Here is a 9,409-nt window from a genome sequence, read left to right as displayed (position 1 = left end):
CTTGACAGGATTCTTGCTGAAGACCAGCCAGGTGGGAGTTCTCTCTAAACTGACTTTGCAAGATTCTTGCTACAACTGGGCAATGCAGGCCCAACAATGATGGACACCAGGGTCAGGGGCTTAGAAGAGCTTGACTAGAGTTAGGTCAAGAAGTGCACCTTGTCAGTCACAAAGAATAATAAGACACTTCCTGCCCTCAAGGACTGACAGTCACAAATTACTGAATTTCTTTTGATTCCAGGTCAGTGATTTTTTGCTGGTGCCATCCTTCTATATAATAGCTTTTTGGAAAAAAGAAAACAGTGCCTCATGAAAGAAACACACATCAATAGAAAAACACATTTCAACATCAGAAATGATAAAAGGTTGTAAATGTGTCTTAGAATCAAAGGAATGAATGCCATCTTGAGCCCTTAACACATCAGGTAGTCATATCAGCTCATCAGTCAACCTTAACACATCATTTAGTCACAACCCAAAACAACTAAAATCTAAATGAGAATCTGTTATTTTCTGTTATTTAACAAAACAAGATGTCAGGAGGTAGGAGGGCTTTAGAGGGCATAAAAGGCTCAGTAGATTGGTTTTCTTTTTTTCATCTTGGTGTACTCTACTTGTCCTCAGCCTAGCTTTCCACATGGTCTGACAGAGTCCGTAGTAGTTGCAGATATCAAAACGTCAGGATTACCTGCCAATGTGGCTCAGTGGTTGAGCATTGACCTATGAACAGGAGGTCACAGTTGGATTCCCAGTCAGGGCACATGCCTGCTTTTAGGCTTGATCCCCAGTAGAGGTTGTGCATGAGGCAACCAATTGATGATTCTCTCTCATCATTGATGTTTCAATCTCTCTCTCCCTCTTCCTATCTCTTTCTGAAATAAATAAAAACATATTAAAAACAAACAAAAAAAGCCCTCAGGATGTAGGGACCTTATCTTCCTTAGATCTCTTTTTAAGATGGACTTGGTTTTCCAGAAACCCCTCCAGGAGATCGTCCCTCACATCTCATTGGTCAGAGTTGTGTCACGTGTCCATTCCTAAACCAGTCAGAAGTGGGAACCAATCATGATTCACTCGAAGTTCTATTAGGAAGGAGGAGTGGTTGGGTTGTATCTATTACACTGTGCTAAGCATTTTATTGTTCAGTCTGTGATTTTGCACTACATATTATTCTGAGGGAGAGTGCGAAGAAAAGGTCTGAGTCCTTAAGTTGCAATTTTGGAAGAAAAATCTCTGATGGTGGATATTTTGCTGATAGAGGTTCTCTTCCACAGATCTATCTGTTTGTTGTCTGGATGTATTTCATCATGCTTTCATAGCTCTACAGAGCACAAATGAAAGTGATTTCTTCTTCCTCCATGCATGTTCCTCTTACCTGTTCAACTCACAGCAGAACAAAGGCTTTTCCTGCATTGCCTAGAGTTGACTCATTAAACAGTGGCATATGCAGAAGACCATCTGGTAATCTTACTGCCGGTGTCTGGCTCTCTCTTCAGAACAGCATGATCCTCTCTGCTGCCATCTTCATCACCCTCATAGGCCTTCTTGGTTACCTCCATTTTGTGAAGATTGATCAGGAGACTCTGTTAATTATTGATTCCCTGGGCATCCAGATGACTTCATCCTATGCCTCTGGCAAAGAAAGCACCACCTTCATTGAGATGGGCAAGGTGAAGGATGTCATCATTAATGAGGCTATTTATATGGTAAGTATGTAAGTGGTCTCACAGGCCTCTTTGGAGGCGTAGCCCGTGGAGTGTGCCTGGATTTGAACTGTTTTAGTACCTAAAGTATTAATGTCAAAAAATTAAAATTGAGGACTCTCTGCTCCAGTACTTGCAGTGTTTCCTTTTGGGCTGGCATGTCTAAAACCATAAACGTAACTTACATTGAAAGAAAGATATGTCCTTTTATAGTATTATTTTTATTTTTAGAGAAGAAAGGGGGGAGGGAAAGAGATATTTGTTGTTTTTCCACTTATTTATGCCTTCATTCGTAGATTCTTGTATGTGCTCTGACCAGGGATTGAATCACAACCTTGGCATATGGGGATGATGCCCTAACCAATAGAGCTGCCTGACCAGGGTGTCCCTTTTTAAAGAGACACAGCAGGTTCTCATGGATAGGGAGTCAGCATTTCAATTTTATTTTTGGCTCAGCTTCAGAATCATCTCTGGTGGTGATTGTTGCATGAGAATGTACTTATCCCTCCCTTCAAAAACTATCAAGTGTTCTACTTAGAGATAACCATTTATGAAAAAGTTTTAGCCATCCCTTGAAGAAAAAGAAAACAAAATGAGTTTCACTTAGATCTCTATTTGGTGTATTTTCTTACAGCAGAAGGTGATTTACTACCTCTGCATTTTATTGAACGATCCGATGGAACCAAATGGGATATCCCAAGTAGTACCTGTCTTCCAGGTGAGCACAGAACACTTGGCTTAACTTTCTTCTCCAAAGAAATCCTCTCCCTTCCCCCCGACCCCTCTGCCTATCCACAGCTACTTCTGTACAGTAGCAATGTAAACTTTTGTTGTCAGGAACATTTGAGGATACCTGACGGCTATTTTTAGTGAGAATTGGGATTTTAGTTCTTTCAAGAGCTCCTTTTTGAGGCAAATATAAGCTTTCAGAAATATTACGAATTTACACATATTTTAGGGAAAAAATAGATAGCAACTTCTGCCTGTAAATCACTATTCATCTCCTTGGGCTCTGTCAGTCTACCAATATGATTTTACTTAGATGTTACTGATCTACACATACTGTTATACACTGTTTTGCATCTTGCTTTTTAAATCTGACATGCATATTTTCATGCATCTACAAAAGGCCACTGTACTTATTAAATAATTATACTATCATGTCAAGTATCAGTTTATTTAGCCACTCTATTGCTAACTTTTGAAATCACATCCAGGGTATGTTTTGCTCTTCTCTTATAAAAAACCACTTATATAAACATAATTGTAATAAATCCCTTTATAGGTGTATAATTCACATATATAGTTAACTGCTTCACTGCCCTGTTTCTCAAAGGATTTAAGGCAGCTAATCTAAAATCCTTTTGCATTATAATTCAAAATTGTTTTATTAACATTTATGAATAGCTTCATGGACTTTTTAAAAATATATATTTTATTGATTTTTTACAGAGAGGAAGGAAGAGGGATAGAGAGTTAGAAACATCGATGAGAGAGAAACATAGATCAGCTGCCTCCTGCACTCTCCCTACTGGGTATGTGCCCGCAACCAAGGTACATGCCCTTGACCAGAATCAAACCTGGGACCCTTGAGTCCGCAGGCCGACGCTCTATCCACTGCGCCAAATCGGTTAGGGCACTTCATGGATTTTTACAGTATTTGAGATTTGGCTCCAGAGATTGGACAACTTTATATACTTTGGGGCAGCGGTCGGCAAACTGCAGCTCACGAGCTGCGGTTTGCTGCTCTGTTGACTAATGAGTTTTCTGACGACTGCTTTGGGGGGATTTGTGCTTTTCTAGTCTTGGCTAACAATGGGTATAGCTTTTTTAGTTTAGTATGTCGGTAAAGGCATTAAAATTTTTAAATTTGTACCTCTTTGAAGACAGGGACTTTTCATATTTCCTTGTATCTACCTATTACAATTTCTTCTTGTTTTAAACTATCTGTACCTTCTCTTTTAGTCAAGTAGAATCTAGATACTGATTATGTATTTGTAACAATTTATATATTTGGGTAGCAAACTTTTATTAAATATGCCATCCTCATCTTTTTCCCATTCTGTGACTTCCTTTTAATTCAGTTGTATTACATTTCATTATACACAGTATTTGTTAATACTTTTAAGTTAAGCTGCCCTTCTTTTCTCTGAGGACTGTTCCACAGCTTGGGACACTCCCCAGGAGGGTCTCCTTGTTAATCCTCTTTCTTGCTCTTAGATGCAGATCATGAAATTTATACAGATTACACACTGTCTTTTGAGAACCGGCTTTGCAGAATTCACAGGCTGGGCTGAGGGCCTAGTAAGGGACTCCTCAGCAAGGTGCTGTGAGGCCTGAACTCTGCCCTTCTGAGCTCCCACCTGTGCCTATAGACCCCTTGGTGTGGGTGAGAGATTGAAGTTGCACATGGATGCAGCACTCCTAAGCTCTCCCTTGTTCACCTTGACTATGCCTTTCTTTCCTTTGGCCTTCAGAGTGCCAAGCCCCGGCTGGACTGCTTGATTGAAGTGTACAGGAGCTGCCAGGAGATCCTGGCACACCGGAAAGCCACGTCCACAAGCCCATGAGCCCCAGCATTCAGAAGGCCAGTACTGTCTCCGTGGGAAATGACTCCTAAGCCATTGGGCTGGTGTTTTTTACTGTATTCAAACATCATGTGGACACGGTCCTAGGAACCAGGATGGATGCAGTGGAGCTGAGAGCCACAGAGCAGGTGACTGGAACTCAGCTCATTGTGTGATGTTGAGCCAAGTGTTCCTGGTATTTCAGTGTTCCCCTCGTAAGGTATGTATGTGTACATTACCAACTGAGAGGAGACCTTAAGAAACGGTTTGTCAGAGGTCATGCTGACAGAGCACTTTGCGAATTTTCTAAGCACATTCAAGGTTACTTTTTGTTGAAATTTGTGGAGCAAGACATTGGGAAACTGATGTCAGATCTCTTGAGAAAGACAATTTCCAGATATATAAAAGTTAAGAAAATAGTCCAGCCCTTCAGGCACTGGGTTAGTGGGAAGAAATGTCTTACAAGACTAGACTCTGTCCCCCTATCTCCTTTGTCTGTAAGGGTTAAATATGGTGACTCTCTTAATAAACATGCACAGTAATTGCCTGGTTCACAGACATCTGCTTTTGACTGACAAACATGAATGTGGCATTTCAGTCAGGGTGTGAAGCACATTAATACTCTTCTGTTGCTCAAAAACTTTTACTAAGAGGAATGAGACAAAAGTCCAGACAGAAATTCGACTTTGGTTTCCAAGAACATGTTAAAGAAGGATAAACATGCAAAGTATAGAAGCCTTTGTTGGTAAGACAGTTTCTTCTGTATAAAATTCATAAACTAAGGGAGGATTCCTGAAGGATTGGGAAGAAGACAGGGTGGGGGAAATAACTTGACCCCCAAATTCAGTATGAATACAGCTCCATTCTCCCTTACTTTTTCTTTGGGATCCTAATTTTTTTTTGGTTTGTTAATCGTCACCTAAGGATATTTTTTCCATTGATTTTTAGAGTGAGTGGAAGGGAGAAAGGGGGGTGAAGAGAAAGAGAATGAGAGAAGAACGTCAATGTGAGACACACTGATTGGTTGCCTCTTGCACATGCCCCGACTGGGGCCAAGGATCAAACCTGCAACCCAGCTATGCGCCCTTGACCAGGAATTGAACCCTTTGGTGTGTGGGCTGCCACTCTAACCATTGAGCAACACAAGCCAGGGCAGATCCTAATTTTTTTAAAACTCCTAGTTAGATAACATTATCCTCATGGGCCTTAGAGACACTCAAGTATCACAAAACCAGAGTTGCCATTTCTGCCTTTTACACCAGCCCTGGAGGGGTTCTTCAGAAGCCTGTGGTATGTGTGATGTGTTAATGTGTCCCAGGTAGGAATGTCCCAACTAAACCCAAATGCTGGGCGAAAGGCAGGAACAGCAATGTTTGACCAAATACAACAGGCTAATTTTTAAGTTGATAACTTGGTATGGGCCGAGATGATGTAATAAATATCCACGTGGCCGTTGGCAGAGAAAAGGTTCTCCACCCCTGGTGTAAAGGATGAGAGGGGAAGCGTGCAGCAGCTGAAGTGCTCACATAAACTAGTTCCAGCCGAGTGGTTCTGCAGTATGCCACACACACACACACACACACACACACATACACACATTCTCACACACACACACACACACACTCACACTCACACATACACACATTCTCACTCACACACACACACACACACACACACACACACTTTGTCAGGGTAAAATGCTTGGTTCTTGGGTGCTCCTGCTAAAACCATACAGTTTTCAGCACTTTATTGACAAATGGTAAGACTGTCTTAGAGCTATGAAATAAAACTCCGTTTCTGATGTTGGAAAATCAGAGTACCAATGAACTCTTTCGTCTTACTTTGTTAGGGGAGGGTGGAAACAATGATCATCTCCTCTGCACTCAACAGAAGGTCTCAGAGGGATAGGGGGATACTGGCATCGTTAGGCAAAGGTGAAAGCAACATTCAGTTTCTGGGACAGACATCACATGTCCTCTGTCCTCAAACTAATTCCCAGCAGAAGTTCGCCAGACGTCTTGAGGAGCAGATCCAGGCCCACAAGCCCGAAGGGGTCTCCTGTTTCTGACTCATTTTGGTGGCTCCCCGAGTAGCAAAAAGCAGAGTGCATTTGCTTGGTCTTTCAAAGAGCAGGGAACAGTGATGGCCACCTCGTCCTACAGCAGTGAGCACAGCCTTCATGGAGCCCCGTCCAGTAGTTAAAAGGAGACATGGGGAGGCCAAGTTAGACCTGCCCTGCCTTAGCTTGTACCCAGTTGGGCTTAGTCCAGTGTGAGGGAGAGCAGCTTCGATCTCAGCAGGGAGAGCTCCTGTCCCACAAAGACAGGAGCTGCTGCCCGGAGGGAAGGGGCACTGCAGAGCGCCTACTCACTGGCAGTAGAGGAGGGACAGGCCTCCGCTCCCTTTCCTCCAGCCCTGCCAACCCCTTCCCATCTGCGAAAGGAAGTCTCGTTTTAGTGAGGTCTAGGCTTTTGTCAGAGTTGGGGTGAGTGGGAAATTTTGGTCCTCAGAATTTGAGGATGTTGGGAAAACTTCAAGTATAAATCCCCACATGAGGACCGTATAGAGTATAAAACAGATTCGCCTCCCCGAGGGTGCCACTGGGGAAAGGTCTGACTTACGGCACTGACACCCTCAGTCACCTCCCTGTCTGTCTAGGAGCAGGCAGAATCCAGAGCTCAGTACTCTTGTGGGGAAAAAACACAGTGGTTTTTATACTGGGCCTGGCTTCTTAAAAGTTGGGCCCTGAAACATAAGGCACCTAGAGAATAGAGGCTTCATGGACGCTGAAACACACACTTCACAGAACAAACCAGGGCGGGCTGGGGAGGGTGTTGGACCCATCACAGTAGTGTCGCCCCAGGATTCGTATCTCCAACCCCAGAGGCGCCAGGTGGTGGTGGGGAATGGGCCAGGAGAAATATTCACAGCAACGCTGGCCCCTTGGCAGCCCGTGGAAGAGAAGCGAAGAGCTGTTGTCCAGCCAGCTCCCATGGCTGGTGGGCAGCAGGTGGCTTGGTGGGAGTGTTCACAGTTATGGAGCAGTGGCTCATGTAGCTGGCCATGAGGAGAGTAGCCTCTGCAATCTAAGGAGAAACAGAAACAAAGGACATGAACTAGCCTTGGCTCGAACACGGGCTCTCTCACACAGTCTTCCTGGGCTTCAGTTCCTTCCTCTCTTAAAATACCCCCCTGGGAGAAATCGTCCAAAGGGGGTCATTACTGCGGTTCAGAGGCCCAAAGAAATGGGCGCCTGTTGGTCTGGAGGTTCTGTGAGATGCACAATACCCCCGAGAACAGGGGCACTTCCTCTCTGGCTAGCTCCCAGCTGGGGCAGGGGCTCCCTGGAGCAAAGGGCCGCATATCTTCTTCGGCAGGGGTGTGTTAAAAGGAGGCGGAGACCTGGCAACCTCCAACTTCAGGATCAAAGCAACAGGGTTTCCAGTGAACTCTCAGAGGGAGTCAGGAACCTAAAAATGAGGACTTAGGTTTCTGAGTCTTTTTAATTCTTACTTTTGCTAGTCAACATTTCCTGTGGGAATAAAGCCCTTAAGGCAAAGGAGGTCTCTGGGCGGAATTCAAGGCCCGGAGGACAGGGGAGCATGTGCAGACTGTCCCACTTTGCGACTAGTGTTGGGACAGCAGAGCCCAGGACGGACGAGGTGAGAACATCTTGAGGGGGCAGCTGCCCTGGTCCTGCTGCAAGGAGAACAGTGAGTGAGCACCCAACTCCAGCCTGCACGGTGCGGAGGCCTGAGAGCAGGGAAGGTCATGTGAAGGGCACAGGAGCAGCTGGGCCAGCGTGAGTGCCCTCCCTAGCCAGCCCTCCCTGCCTGCCCAGCGGTGACTTCCGAGCAACTCCACCTGAACCCTTTGGAGCCATGATTACAGACAAGGCCGAGTTTCCTTTGGGGCAGGGCTCTTCTAGGATACGGTCACAACCCCAGCTTCCTTTCTCAGCTCCAAGTCCACCTCTTCCTACATTACAGCTCAGAGCAAAATGTTTCAGTAGCTCTCAGACGCACCTTAGGAGCGGCCATCCGGAAGGTCAGCTTTTCAATGTGGCCTTTTCCAGAGCTCTGGTCTGGAATGGATCTAATCACAAGCATGAAGTCGTCCCGGCAGCCACCAAAGGTCGTCACTGAAGAGTAGGGGTAGGTAACACGTACTTGCTGTGGGAAAGAGCTAGTTAGTCCCGGGGAAACTTTCCACCTGCCTCCCGAGCTAGGAACCAGTATCCTGTCTCTTCGGGGCACAGGGAGCTTAACCAGGAAAGAACTCCTCAGTGGTCATAATCTGGAGAGACGCATCTCCAATGTCTACACACTGTGTCTAGACTAGAGAACAGCAGTGCTTGGTGCTTGGGCAGGGGGTAAGGAGAGAGGGGCATGGTCACTTCACTCAGGCTTTTGAGTCGAGAGAGAAGAAAAGACTATTTAGGAGAAGGAGGGGATCGGGGAGCCAGCCCTCCTCCTTCCTTACCATCGTGTTGTGGTCCAGGATGCTGACACCATCCTCATTCACAGCAATCCACACCAGAGGGTTCTCCTTGGAAGACAGAGGTACAGGCTGGGGAAACAGGAAAACCCCATCAGACACATCCACAGCGATGGATTCTGAACCATGAGACCTTTGTGAGGAGGAAGGCACACAGGGATCTGCTAGGCAGTGCAGTGATTTCCAACCTTTTCCTTATCTTGGAAAACTTAAAAGATGGCATTTGGACAGCATGCTGGAGCGAACAGGAGGCATCTGGCCTTGGGGCCCTGGCTACCTACTAACAATCCCGAGTGGGAGGAGATCACAGCCTATCCCGCCACAGCCCACCGACTGGGAAGCTCTGTGCGTAGAAGAGAGCATCCCTGGCTGCTCTGTCATGGGCGTGGGGAACAGACTGCTTTCTCCCAGCTCTCAGACACTGACGGCACTCCACCCACAGCCTTTCCCAGCTGGAGTGCATCTTACTTCAATCAATCTCACAGGGACTGTAAACGAAACAGGAAAGCAAGAATGCAATCTTATGGGCGATAGACCCTACCAGTAAGAAAAGTGGCTCTTTAGTGGACAGTTCCTGGAACGACTATTTGCGCTGCCAGCGCTGCAATAGGGCAATCCCCAAAAGGCTGGGGAGGTAGGCAT

General features: G+C 45.6%; 2 protein-coding genes across 4 annotated transcripts in view; one reads left to right on the top strand and one right to left on the bottom strand.

The window, feature by feature from the left end:
- Positions 1-5,832, top strand: part of PIGH (phosphatidylinositol glycan anchor biosynthesis class H) — a 6,619-nt gene extending 787 nt beyond the window's left edge. Inside the window, exons 2-4 of the mRNA XM_079768389.1 lie at positions 1,497-1,706; positions 2,338-2,421; positions 4,181-5,832. Coding sequence (XP_079624515.1) covers positions 1,497-1,706; positions 2,338-2,421; positions 4,181-4,273 — 387 coding nt within the window. The 3' untranslated portion in view covers positions 4,274-5,832. The remainder of the gene's footprint in view (positions 1-1,496; positions 1,707-2,337; positions 2,422-4,180) is intronic.
- Positions 5,833-5,983: 151 nt separating this feature from the next.
- PLEKHH1 (pleckstrin homology, MyTH4 and FERM domain containing H1) overlaps positions 5,984-9,409 on the bottom strand; it is a 47,170-nt gene continuing 43,744 nt past the window's right edge. For all 3 annotated transcript variants that reach the window (XM_079768386.1, XM_079768388.1, XM_079768387.1), the window contains exons 27-29: positions 8,753-8,839; positions 8,296-8,442; positions 5,984-7,356 (exon numbers count right to left, since the gene is read on the bottom strand). In XM_079768386.1, coding sequence (XP_079624512.1) covers positions 7,195-7,356; positions 8,296-8,442; positions 8,753-8,839 — 396 coding nt within the window. In that variant the 3' untranslated portion in view covers positions 5,984-7,194. The remainder of the gene's footprint in view (positions 7,357-8,295; positions 8,443-8,752; positions 8,840-9,409) is intronic.

This window comes from Cnephaeus nilssonii, assembly GCF_951640355.1.
Source record: "Cnephaeus nilssonii genome assembly, chromosome: 4".
In the NCBI taxonomy this organism is placed as follows: Eukaryota; Metazoa; Chordata; class Mammalia; order Chiroptera; family Vespertilionidae; genus Cnephaeus; species Cnephaeus nilssonii.
This window is presented reverse-complemented; position numbering and strand designations above follow the sequence as displayed.